This window comes from Argiope bruennichi, chromosome 1, assembly GCF_947563725.1.
Source record: "Argiope bruennichi chromosome 1, qqArgBrue1.1, whole genome shotgun sequence".
In the NCBI taxonomy this organism is placed as follows: domain Eukaryota; kingdom Metazoa; phylum Arthropoda; class Arachnida; order Araneae; family Araneidae; genus Argiope; species Argiope bruennichi.
The window spans coordinates 117,102,060-117,116,491 of NC_079151.1; the positions used below are offsets into that span (position 1 = coordinate 117,102,060).

A 14,432-nucleotide genomic window follows, 5' to 3' on the forward strand; every position below is an offset into this window, starting at 1 on the left:
CTCCGGTTCAAGCTATTTAATTATTAAAATTTAAACGAACATTAAGATTGGCGAACCGGCTGGTCGCCAAAGGCGGCTAGTATTTAAATAAAAATCTTTGAAAACGCTCAGGCATATAAAACACCTCTTTTGCAGTAATTATTTTAGAAGTCGTAGGACGAAGTAAAATCGAACCAATGTATAATGAACTAATGTTTGACATAAATTTTTATTATTTAATTAAATATGTTTAAAAAATAAATAATAAAAAAATAAATGATTGAAATATCAGTTATCTAGAAATAGAATGCAATGCGCAAATTTCACGTCTTAGATGTGTAGTTATGTAAAAGTATTTTATTGTGAAATCATAAGAAATAATTCCACAAAATATTGAATTTTTAGCAGTATCAATCAGTAATTCCTGCGAACCAGCTGGTTGCCGGAGAGGATTGTACTGTGAATATCCCAAACATGCTGTGTATGAGAATAGCTGCGCATGCGTTGAAAGATGGGGAGCTTGTGTCCTGAAGGGATAAATATTAGTGCCAATTTTTTTTCTTGCGTGATGTTGTATTGATAATACTGGAAATCTATTCAAGGATTTACTCCAAGAACTAAATTAATTTCTTGCTTATCCGTATAAGTGCTACCCACTGAAAATAATGGTTTTCATAAATGGGCTGGAAATCGTGGTTCCGCCGAATGAAGTTATCGGAGCAGGAGATTGTATGCAAGTAAGTTATGAGCAAATATAAACAAAGACAATAGAGTGACAGTTGAACGATGTGCACACAGTTTTGTAATTCATAACTTGTTTTTGTTCTATTTCTTTTCCTAATATCGATAGAAGTTTATATACATATATATATATAATCATTTATATAACTAAAGAAAATATCCATATGATGTATAAAAATTATTTTATTCAATGCAACTATCGTTAATAGTAGCGAAATTGTCTTTCATTAATCTATTCCAATTTTGATAGCATCATTTTACAGATAACCCCCTACATTCAGATTTTTCAAAATTCAGTTTTATGACTACATCAATTGTAAATGTTGAAATAAATGATCAGATGTTGTATTTTATTCTACTCATCGAAGGCACTTGAGGAAATGTAATTACATTAAAAGAAATAAAACAAAACAATGGGCTATTTTATTTTGTAACTGGACTTCTAAAGAAACTTGTAAAACAGTGATATTCTGTTGTAATTGCCTGACTATTTGTATCAGAAATTTATAGCATAGATAGGAAACCTTTTCCGTCAGTCATAAAATAAATAAAATTAAAACTGTAGTAACAAGGTAAGATGTATTACATTACTGAGGTTAGCTGCTTTTACAAATGAGATAAAAAAAAGTGGGATATGACATTGACAATCGCTCTCCAGTCACATATAAGTAAATGATATTTCTTTGCAGTGAGTGCTGGTTATTTTCCTTTCCTTGTATAACATACAAGCAGCTTTAAAAGGTAAGGTCTCATTCGTAATTATTTCATGTTTTGTAATATAATTAAGGAAACCAGTTACATGATTTTGTCATCTTTTTATTTTATTGAAACTGATCAATTATTATCTGCAATTTTAGTAATTAGATCGCATACTAAATTTTACTTTTTTAAGTAGTTGCATTTTTTAATTATAGTTTTTACATGAATATATAAATTAACAAATAATTGGCAAATTTTTCTTAAAAATTGATATAGATATATAAATAATAAAATATGTACTCAATTTTATCTAGTTGTCTCTTTATATATATAATCATTTTTTCTTGAGCCAAACTTCAGTTGTCTAACTCAAAGACAAATTCACACAATTCTAAAATGCATTTTTGGAATTTGGAAGAATTTGAAATGTAAAAATCCTGATCTTTTGACAATTAAAATTCTTTTTAATTTTTATACTTTGTATGAGAAAGTAAAAATGGACATGACTACAACAGTGTTTAACTGAGTTTTTGAGCAATCATCGCAAAGATTTGTGAGAATTATAGATGTACAGTTTTTATAATTCTAGTTTTGTATTTAATGAATAGTGCATTTGTTTTCAATTAACCTCTTTCTTACTCTTCTTTCATATGAACTAAATACAGCAGCATTTTGTTTTCTCTATATCTTTTGAGCTAAAAAATATTTAATTTAGGATAAGAATTATGTAGTGGTAACAAAAAAAGGTACTTATTAATTAACAGTGAAATAACCAAAACTCATCAAAGTAGTACCAAAACTAAATTGGCATTGCAACCCAATGAGCATGCTTTTAATATGGGAAGAAAACAAGTATCTGTTTACATTGTTTATACAGTTTGTTTTCATCAACGAATAAACAAACCTTCACCTTTAATTAATAAATAGGCAGAAAAGAAATTGAAAAGTCTTTTTTAATTTTGTTTTTAAACTGTTTGCAAATTTATGTATTTTTAAAAATAAAAAAACATTTATGATTTTTTTTTTACCTCTTGTAAAAGAAGGGACATATAATTTTCTAAAACTCTCCGATTATAGTAAACTAAAGTACATACATAAGTAACCTCAAAAGATAAAATAATTTTTTAATAAAATTTATTGGGCATAATTTTTATTCTTGTATATGTTTTTAAGAAATTGTGTTTCTAAAATTTTTGTCAATTTTATATGAGAAATTTTAAGAATGCTATTTTTATACAACTAAGGAATAAATTTAATTCAGTGAGAAGGATTGCCTTTGAAGATATGAAATATTAACATAAGTTTTAGTTATGTAGCTTTTAATATAAATTATAGCCCTTTGAATAATGCTTAAAAATCTGCCCTTTTTAATTTTTTCTTTACAATACATATTTGAATAAATTAATTTCTTTTTTTCCCAACTTTATTAAAAAAAATTTTTTTTGTAGTGATTGTTAGTTCAGTGAATTACATTATTGTTAGTTCGGTGAATTACATTAAACCATTGAAATATCTTTATTAATGAGATTTTGAAGTATTCGCTTTTTAAATTATTGTTGTGACATATCAGTAATTACATTATGCAAATCTCAAACTGTTTCAGAATTCTTAAGAATTATGATATTTTCATATCACTAAAATGAACAATCTATTCCTTATGAAGAAAAAAAAGATAATAAAGTATTAGCCTTATTGTGAAATATCTATTCTTTGTGTTAAAAATTTGCATTCTCTGGATTTCACAAATTATTTATTCAAAAAAGATGCAAAAAAAAAAAAAAAAAAAAAAAAAAAATTAAACATTTTTGATAAATTGAATTAATTTTTCAATCTTTCTGCATTTTTTTAATGAATTTAACACTACAAAAATATATTTGGCACTGATTTTTATGGATTTTTTCCCTTTGATTTTGATAACTATGTTCAGAAATATTGAAATTAAATCTCTGAAACAATTCTTAATGTTATTTCCTTTTCTTTATTACCCTGGAAATACTTATGAGTATCTATCTTTATATCTTATATTTATCATTAATAAACTAGATAAAGGTAGATATCTTGCATGCTAGATTGGTTTTTAGCATCATAAAAACTTTTGAATTTCAATTGTACTGATATTCTGAACTTTTAACAAAGCGCATTGAAGGAATGTGAAAAGTCCTCATTTGCTTTTTCTATATAGGAACTATACTGATAAAGGCTGGAAAAGAATATTGTAACTTATGCATGTCAGGCTGGAATTTGTGGTCATTAAACTTACTTTAATAGAAGTGATTTAAATTGTTGTTACTACTTTGGGTTTTCACTAATTTGAGCATTTTTTATTCAAATTTGGCAGTAGTTTGAATTTTTGCCTGGTCTCTTGAATATCCTGTTATTTTTGTTAATTAAACACATTTAAATTTGTGTCCTTTAAATAAATACATTTTTAAGGCCATTAGTCTGCTCGAAATCTAAACTGCTACACATCATGTTCATTTAAAACAGCAATTAAATATTTCATTTTTTTTAAATTTGCATAAGCATTAGGTAAGTAAGTTTATTAAAATTTTTAACAATAAATATTATGACTTTATTTATGAATATTTTATATTTATTCATTATTAATTATATTTATACCACTGAAGCTATCTGTCATTAGTTTATAGCAGTTTTGATAACTTCAGTTTATTCTAGTTATTCTAGTTTCATCTATTCTAGTGAATCATTGCCAAGGTATGTAGCATTGGCTTAAATCTTGTAAAATTTTTATACTGAGAAATCATTCAATTTGAGGCCAGTTTTAGTATTATTGAAATTATTAAGCATTTATTTTTTAGTGCCATTTGCATCTTAGCAATAAAATTATCTGATGATGTAGAAATCAGAAAAATCTTAAATCCTAGCATAATTTTCTGTAATAATCTCATTATTAATACAGATGCATATAAATCATATTTAAAATTACTCAGTTAGTATATCGATAAAGCGAAGAAACTGAAGATTAAAAGACATAAACTTTGAAAGTATTGTAAGTAAAAATGTTGGGGAAATCATAAAAAAAAGAAGTTGTTTTTGCCAACTTGTAGAGATATTATATTAGAGACCTCTATTCTTCCTTTTTTTTTTTTTTTTTTAACTATTTAGTATTTTTTAACTATTTTAGCTACATAAAGGATTACCAAAACCTTTTCTTGTTTGCCATTTAAAACATTGCTTAGTGGATACTTAAATGTGAAAAGTAATGTTTGAATTTTTTTTTGTAGCTTATATTGAGTACAATTTTTAGTCTTTAATTCATTATAATCTAGTAAATATTGAAAATTCAAGAATGTTTTTTAAACCACTATTATTAATAAAGATGAATGTGTGTATTGGCACTCTACAGGCCAGACCATTTAAATGCAAAGCTAAAATTTGTCATATTTGTATCTTGAAGGCTGTGAATATGCACTTTGGAACATTTTTTTAAAAAATTTTTATTAATAAAAGTTTAGCTAAGTTTGGTATTTTTCTGTGATAACTTCAGAAAATATTATCACACAGATATAGATTTTATGCATTATGAAATTTAAATAATTGCCTTTAATAATACTAATTAAATAGTTATCACATTTTTACTGATGTTTGACAATTAAAAAAAATTTTTTTTTGCTTAATTTTCAATAATAGTTCATACCAGCAATACAATGTTTTTGTCCTGAAGTTCAAGCTCTTTTTCATTGTTTTCATTCATTGAATTTTTTAAAAATATCTTTTTTGCTTAATTTCCAACAATAGCCTATTCCAGTAATACAGCATTGTTGCTCTGAAGTCCAGGCTATTTTCATTATTTCATCTATCTGATTTCATGGTTTTCTTCCATTGTTAAAAGTTAAAGAAGAAAGATTTTGCTTAATGTCTGTGTAATTTAAGAAATGAATTAAAAAAAATTTACAATCTCACAAAATTTATAAGATATACGAACCACTCTTTTACATTTTTAATAGTGCCATGATATCATGGGACTAGTTACCATTAGAAAGTTTCATGTATACCATGAGGAGAGCATTTGCAAGGCAGTTAAAGTAATACATCTTTAATGTTTGGTAATTTTATAGTATTTTGGGTATGAAATTTTTTCTAAATAATTTCACTGAAATGAATGAACTGAATGAATATAATCAATATCTCTGGGGTAAAGGTTGCCTTTCACAATAAGCTGATTGCGAAAGGCAAGTAGTGTTAAATATTCAAATTCAGTAAATTTTCAGTATCAGAGTTTAAATAATTTATAATTTAATTTATTATATGTTATTGTATAAAATCTCAAAGAAGACTATTTTGTAGTTCATAAGGTTTTATAATCTTTTTATAAAAGGATTATTAATTGGGTATTGTTTTCTTTACTTTCCTTTAATCTTTCTGTTTCATTTTTAGAGGGCTTATGAAAGTGTTCTGGATGAGATTATGGACTTTATGATAGAGGGTGTATGTTTTGAAAGCCATCGAGCTTTGAAACTTGGCTATTATCCAATTCATGACTATATGGTTAAGTAAGTATTGTTATATAATGCAAATGATTTAGATTAAAGAGATGCATTGTCATTAATGCACGGTGTAGATTACTGTTGTAATGAAAAATATAAAGGCCTTTTTTTTATAAGTTTGATTTTCAAGAAACATATATAAATATTATTTTATGAACTATTGATACTTTAATATCTACTATGAACTATTTACAAAATATTGATACTTTAATATCTAAGCTGACAGATTGGAATGATTTATTTTATCCAGCTGATCTGTTTAAATTAAAATTTTACTCTGAATTCCTTTTTTTAAACACTTATCTTATCTGAAAACATTTTTAATGATTGATAGTTTTTTTTAAAGATTATAATAATTTTGTAAACAAGACTTCTGTTTTGTTTTAATCTGTAATTAATAAAAATGTTATATTATTGTATATTTTCTGGATTTTATAAGTAATGTTTTTCTTTTTTCTTTTTCCTCGTATCCTTGCTTTGTCTCTGAAAAGTGAGCGACGATTGGGTAAGCATAACTAATTTTATAATATTTCTTTCTGTAAGATTATCTTCTCTATGTTAAATGGAATTGTAATTCAACATTTAATTATCTTTTACATGAAATTTATCTAAATCTACTTGTTACGAGGATTTCTGAACTTATCTTTTAGAAAGTAATTTTTATATATAAGAATTGTACCTGAATTGTAGTTTTTAAAAATTGCTAAGATGGATTATGGCAATTTTTATAATTTAGCTATATTTGTTTTTTTTTTGTATTGGTCAAATAATATTGATTATTTGACCAATATAAAATTCAGATCTATTAGCAAAAAGTAAGAATTTCAACACTTTTACTTCATTTCTTTGTCTGAATCCTCCAGGTACCTAATTATTTTTATTTAATGGTTTTTAAGATTTACAAATTTACTTGAACTGATCTTGAATAAATTAAATGTTTTTATTTTTAATAAAATCCCTGGAATATTATAAATATTTTATCTATAGAATTTTCATTAAATATAAATTTTACTTGAATTATCTACTTATGAACTAAAAAATAAATGGATGTTTTGACTGCTTGTGAGTTTAGGACATTTTTCAAGTTCTTGATGTATACATACTAATTGAACTGCCTTTCCAATGTTTTTCCTTGAATAATTTAATTTTAAAGTTTTAATCTTGTGTCCAGGAAAATATATTCCAAAATCAAAATGCTTTTTACTAAAAATTTTCAACTTTTAACTGTATCTGCAAGTTTATTTAAATTCATATATAAGTATCAATCATTAATAATATAAATTACATACTTATTATACATAGTATTAAATATTCATTATTTTTATATGATTAAACACAAGTTTATTTAACCCTTTTACTTTTTACCCAGTCCAACAGGCCATGTTAATTTTATACAGGCTTGTCAGTTTCTCTTACTAACTAGGGGCGTAGGATGTAAATCAATGACATCCTTGTTGGTAACTGGTTTTACATCTTCCATGCCATTTGAAAAATTGTCTACCAGTATAGAATTTAAACTGCCAGCTGGCAGTAATGAAAAGGTTAACTAATACAGAGTAAGGAATACACTTTTTTTTTTCGCATGTTATTTTCCAGACTGCACTGTATGTCATTGCAGTTTGCCACTTCAGCTGTCAAACACACATGAATTGAAAAACAAAGAAATAAAATTAACTATTGAAAAAATTAGGAAATAGGTTTACTAATTAATAAATGCATTTACTTTTTTTTTTTTAACCTATTAATTTTATGTAAAAGTTAAAATGTGATTTTGAAATGGAAATAATTACGACTCAGTTTATCCGGAAATAAGCTTTTCTAATCAAAGCACTAAGGCTATCAGCATTAAGGCTATTTTAATAATATAAAAGTAAATTATTGGATTATCTTTTCAGCCAATGCACAAGATAATTTTTTCACAAATGTATAGTGACTTTTTGTTATTGAGGGAGCAAGTCATTTTAAATTTCTAGCATCTTCTTCATCCTGAGAGATCGTTTTAATGCTTTTAATTAATATATATGTAAACAATTTATGAAAAGAGAAATATGCACATAGTATGTTTGTGAAATTTTCAGCATTTAAGGAATGGGAATTGATTAGTAACAAAAAAATGGCAATTGAAGCCAGCTACGGACGTATGTGATATATGGTTTATTATCTTTGATTGGCAAAAGATTGTTTTCATTACATTAAAATTTTGAAAATATAATATATGATGTATTACCATGATTTGACAAAATTTTAAAAGCTATATTATTTTAAAAGATTACTAAAAAGTAAGTTGCAGGATAAGGATGTTTTTAGAATGTATATTTATCCCTAATTCTTTTTCTTAGTATGAATCAAGAATGCCTAATGTAAAAAAAATGCTAATGCTAAATGTTTTTGAAAACATAATGTGAAAACTTCTTTAAAAATTTAATTTAAGTTCTAAAAAAATAATAATAAAATATATTTTTTATAATAAAAAAAATCAGCTTTAAAAGATCCATAATAGTTTGTTTACTAAAGATAATGTAACCACTGCAAGATAAAGCAAAATTCTTAGCTGAATGTCAAAAGTATTATTCATGAAATGTATTTCAAGAAGTGTCTTCCTTTTCTTGTTCGATAAATTATGTATTTTTGGCGAAATATTTTTATTAATATTCTAAAAACATTTTAAAAGATTTTTAAAATGGGTATTAATGTTAATTTTTATGTCAGTGCTCTAAAATCAAACTTAATGTTTAAAAGCATAATATGAAACTTAAAAAAAAAATTATTTTGTAAATTATAAAATAAATGTTAAATTTTTTGTAATGAAGTAATCACTGCAAAAAATCGATGGTTAAAACGCTTCACATTAAAAAATTTGAATACACTAGAGTAAAACTCTTAGACTGAAAAGAATTGCAAAAACTCTTAGGCTGAAAAGAATTTCAAGCTCATTATTGAGAGACCACAAAGCAATTGTTTGAAGTAGAGTGATGATGCATTTATTACTTTAAACAGTGGGGAGCAACTGACACTTGGCATGAAAGAGTCCACCACCAACAGAGTCTGTTTGTTAAAGGGAGTGCTGGTTGGAAGGTGCTTTGATGCTAAATTGTTAAATAGATTCTAATATGAATAATTAAAGCAAATCTTCATAGCTTTATTCTCAAAAATGGAAAAGGGAGAGAAAAACTCGGAATGAAATATTAATAAGAACAAGGGAAATGATTTAGGTTTCGCATATAACTATGAAATTATTTTTAAATGTATTTTAAATATTTTTAAACATGAATTTAATCTAGACAAAGAATTTCACAGCAATTAAATTTGTATTGAAAAGATATTTATTTGAGATTTAAATGGTATAAAATTCATTTTTGTCCAGAATTTTTTTTGGAACTTATTGCATTTCCTACCTCAGATCTTGTTTAATTTTAAATTGATTCAAAATCTAAACTAAATATGCAAGGGAAAAAAAAAATGCTCCAAGATGTGGGTTTCTACTCTTCAAAGTATACTTGTGCCATATTTGGTAGTCCATGTCAGATGATTTGGTCTGTAGGGCATGAATATTCTCAGATACACACATTTCTTTTATTATAAAGGAATTTTAAAATAATTCCACATATAACTGGTTCTTTTCTTACCATTTTATGTCAACTTCTTTTTGTTTTATTATATTATTTTCACTTGTAAAAGATTTGGGGAGATAATGTTAGGGTTTATTCATTGCTAACATTTTCTAAGGTTATTTTCATATCACTAAAAGATTTTTAAAGTAGTTTCTGTAAAACTGGATTAACTGAGATCTAAACACATTCAGAATACCAATTTCTTTATGTTCACGAATCAAGACTTACAAAAGATACTAATTTTTCTCAAATTTTCTTGCATAGAAGATCTCACAGATTAATTACATAGATGATGCAATAGCAAAGAGAATACAAAATAAAGTAAATGCTTTTTAATGGATTGCAGTTAATGATATGATTTTTTTTTACCATCAAAATACTCAGGTCCTGAAACAACATTTTCAAATGTATTCCAAAATTGTTGTTTAGATGATCATTATATTATTTAATATTATCAGATTTAAAATAGAGAATTGGCCAATCCTCTTCATTTTCAGCATTAACAATGGATGTTTGTGGAATATTTTACTTTATTTGCAAGAAAACATCTTGCAGCCTTTTTCCTTATGGGGGATGGGGCTCATATTTTATCCCGAATAGAGTGTTCTGAATTGATTTAAATAGATAATATGCTGTGAGGTTTGGCTTGGAAACTGCCCAGTAGCCATAAACACCTTCTTCCCTAGCATAGCCCTTCAACTGAATTACAAAAGAAAAATAGATTAATAAGAGACCAAGCATTAAATGCTAATGGTTCCGAAAGTGATGAATGTGGTGAAGAAAATCCTTTAGTAGAAGTTTGATGCGAATCAAGCATTTGCTAATTTGAAATCCAGCATTCAGTGTTATTCAACAATTTAAAAAAAAAAAAAGCAATTCATTTTACAAATATTATATAAATGTATTCTTAAGGAGTAATTGATAATAAGCAATACTTAATGATTCTTTTTGTTAGTTTTGAAGTACAAAGTTTTTTTATAGGTAGCCTTAAGGCTTGTGTTTTTTTTCCTTCTTGATGCTATAAAATTATAATTAATTTTACCCATTTTGTTTGTTATTAATGGGTTAATTCTATCAGTCATTATCTTAAGTCATGAATGGAATAAGTGGCAGCTATTGCACCTGAACATTGATAAAAAGTAGGAAGTAAAAAATCTCAAATTTTTATTGAGGGAATTTTATTTACAGTAAATGTTAACTGGACATTGTATGAGCCGTTATCTTTCTTCAAATGGTTCATCTCTTCCATTTATTTACATGCTTACTTCATTTTTGCATTTTAAAAGTAAAATGAAATGTTATTGTCTGCATCAAAATATCTTGCTAATCACACTTAACCTTCAGCTGTTAAAACGGGGAATAATAACAACAACAACAATGGTAATAAATTAAAAAAAGTATTAATACAGCTATTCCCAGAAATTAAATGCCCATTTCTCCCAATAACAATGTGAACTTTTAAAAAGATGTTGAGAAATCAAACGAACACTAACTTTTTGAAATGATGCTGTAAATCCTTTATTATTTCATAGTAATTAGTTAAATAGTTTAAAAATATGTTTTAGAATATATGCATTTATTTATAGAATGAATGATATATATTTTTTATATTTTTTCAAGTGAGTAAATCTGTGTAACTTTCTTGAGTATCTATTGTCTAAAGAAACGTTTCTGCTTTTTAATAAATTATTTTAATATTTTTCTTTTTTTTTAATTATTATTTCTGTTTTTTCTTCCTTTTAAATAACTTTTTGACTTACTTTTTTTCTCTCTCCTAGAACGTTATAGGAGTATGGTTATGCCAGAAGAGGAAAGGGATATATTTTTCAATGATCTTAATAATGAGATACCAATGTCAATTTGTCCATTCTGCTATCAAAGGAAGGCTGCTCATACTTTGGTGAGACATATGAACTTGTGCAGAAGGATTAATGATAACTCGTAAGTTGTGTGTTTACAGTATTTGCTAACATTTTTCCTATTCAATTAATTTTAATTGCCTTAATATATGCAACATTTTTAGGTTTGATAGAAATTCTTAAACTTTCTTGATATTTTTTAAAATAACCTATAATAATTTCATAATAGTTTATTGTACATAAAAATATACTTTTAATGATTGCAGAATTTATTTTGCAACATTTTGATATGAAATTTATACTTCATTTAAAAAAAAAAATCTAAATATATATATTTTGGATTCTTTAAATTCTGTTTATAATTGAGTAATGGATTTAATCGTGGTACATTTAGTAATAGATGTAAGGTAATAGATGTGACTGCCTATGTGCCACATTTCATGATTATAGAAGTAACAGATTAGTTTGGACACACATATAATGTGGAGTTTTCTGTTGTTACATTAGATGCTATTTTCAGAATTTCAATAATTAAAAAATAATTGCTCTAAATCTCAATACATAAATTCATTTTATTTAGTTTTTTTTCTTATTCATAAGGCATATTCTGTGTATTAGTTATTATTTTTTGAATTTTTTTTACATCGTTGTAATAAAGTGCATCTTTCTTTTTTTTTAGTTTCGATTGGAATATTCGCAGAAGGGAAAATGATGTAGAGAATGATATCAATAGGAGTAATGTTGTTGAAAATGGTGTTGTTATGAATGGTTTTGCTGCAGTTGCTGCTGCTGCCGCCGTGGATAGTATTGCTCGGAATCGTTTTGCTGTGCATCGCATGGAGAATGGTGTTTCTGAGAACGACCTTGCTACGAATGGTTCTGCTACAAATAATGTTGCTGCGAATCGCAGTGAAATGGATCGCGCTGCTTTGAGTCGCATTTCTATGAATCGTATGATTATGAATCGTATAGCTATGAATCGTATTGTTTTGAATCGTATGGCTCTGAATCATGTTGCTTTGAGTCGTATAACTATGAATGGTATTGCTAGGAATGATAGGATTAGTTTTGGTAGAAATGATATTTTTGGGAATGATATTAATTGCACTAACAGGAATGATATTGCTGGACATGATATTCAAGAAAATGGTACAGATGATGAAAGCAATAGTGATTATGAGGATTATAATGTTCATGAAAACATTCGTGAAGACATTCGTGATGAAGAAGAAGAAGAAGAATATGCTGAAGGAGATGCTGCTGATGATGATAGAGAAGATGATGATGGTGAAGAAGAAGAAGGAGAAGAAGAAGATGATGATGGTGAAGAAGAAGAATCTACTGATGGAGATGAAGAAGAAGAATATACTGATGAAGAAGAAGAGTATGCTGATGCAGAAGATGATAGTGATGCAAATAGAGAAAATGTTAATGAGGTTGATCGTAAGTATTGGTATTAATTATTTTTTAACACATTAATATTTTTGATATACTAAAAACATTAATGTATTAAATATTAAATTAATATTTATTTATAAATTTAAATAAATAATATACTAACATTATTAATACATTGTAGTATTATTTTAATATTATATTTGAAATATTATATTAGGAAATAATGTAAAATCATATTTTTAGATTTCTTGATCTATATTATATTTCATTTTGCTCCGTTATTTTACAAGAAGTACCAAAATCAAGTATCCATGTGATGCTCATTTAAGTGTTTAAATTTATATTTTCATACATTAAAAAAGAAATTTTGAATTGGATTTTTTTATGGTGCCGAAAATTATTAATTGTTTATGTACACTTGCTCGAAAATGTTGCATACAAATGTGCAGTAGACATTCTACAGAGTAAAAGTACATTATAGTGACAATATTAATTTAATTTTTATTTAAAGTATTTCTTTAATGATTCATTAAAAATCAATTACTATTTTAGAAATATAATGCACATTGTTTTTAAGTGATAATAATAATAATTTAAAATTGCTCAAAAAGTTACCAGAAAAAGTTTGCATACAGGTACAAATTAAAAGGATATTTACAAACTAATTCCTATTTTTTTAGCCTCCATTGTTTTGTTGATATGTTGAACACTTGCAAACAAGTATTTAGTTTTGTTAAGTAAATTTAATATTGCATTTTGAAAATTTTTAAAAGATAGTATGTATTTTGTTTGATTTAAAATGGATTATGAAGGAAAAAGATTCTTCTCCAGACGAAAAGAGAATGATCTTAAGACTAAGGCATGAAGGAAAAAATTTTCGAGCAATTAGCAAGATAATTGGATGAACTCATTCTTCTATCCAAAGAGCGATCAATAATTACAAGTAATTGAAACCTGTTATCTTAAAGCCACATAGCGGCCATCCATTTAAGCTGACTTTATGTGAAAAGAGATATATCCTGAAATCCATACATTTAAATCCAAAGATTGCTGCATCATAAATAGTAATTGATATTAGAGAAACATTTAAAAAAATCTCTTCACTATATGGAAAATACTGAAAAAGGCTGACTATCATGCCGTGGAAAACTGAAATGTGTGGCTATTATGCCTTGCAGCTCGTAGAAAGCCACACATTTCAGCTTTCAATTAGCAAAAATTTTACATTTAAATTTTGCCAATGAGTATGTAAATAAACCTTCCAAGTTTTTGGAAAAAGTAATATTCTTTGATGAAAGCTTTATATCTTCAGTATCAATGTGCTTAAACTGGTGTGTAGAAAACAAGGTATGGCTTTTGAGAACAATATCTTGTGCCTATAGTTAAAACACAGTGAGGTGGTCTAGTGATTTGGGGGTGCATAACAGCAAATGGCACAGGTTGATTAACTTTTATAGACTCCACATTAGATCATATTGCATGTCTGAATACAATAAAAGCGATTTTGAAACAGAGTGCATAAGATTTGAATCTTGCCAATGACTTTTGGTTTCAGCAAGTAAATGATCCAGAACACACTGCCCATAATGTATAGCTCTAGATGTTGTACAATATCAAAAATCATTTGCATGCTCCTC

At 26.3% G+C, this 14,432-nt stretch overlaps 1 protein-coding gene across 22 annotated transcripts in view; it reads left to right on the forward strand.

Annotated features, from left to right (window-relative positions):
* The first annotated feature begins 439 nt into the window (after positions 1–439).
* The window catches only part of LOC129979530 (uncharacterized protein DDB_G0284459-like), a 72,945-nt gene continuing 58,952 nt past the window's right edge, over positions 440–14,432 (forward strand). For 17 of the 22 annotated variants that reach the window (XM_056090717.1, XM_056090723.1, XM_056090721.1 and 14 more), the window contains exons 1-5: positions 441–716; positions 5,818–5,933; positions 6,419–6,432; positions 11,317–11,479; positions 12,077–12,840. In XM_056090717.1, coding sequence (XP_055946692.1) covers positions 645–716; positions 5,818–5,933; positions 6,419–6,432; positions 11,317–11,479; positions 12,077–12,840 — 1,129 coding nt within the window. In that variant the 5' untranslated portion in view covers positions 441–644. Of the gene's footprint in view, positions 717–1,409; positions 1,462–5,817; positions 5,934–6,418; positions 6,433–11,316; positions 11,480–12,076; positions 12,841–14,432 lie in introns of all 22 variants that reach the window. The other 5 variants (XM_056090718.1, XM_056090727.1, XM_056090725.1 and 2 more) reach the window with 3 other exon arrangements.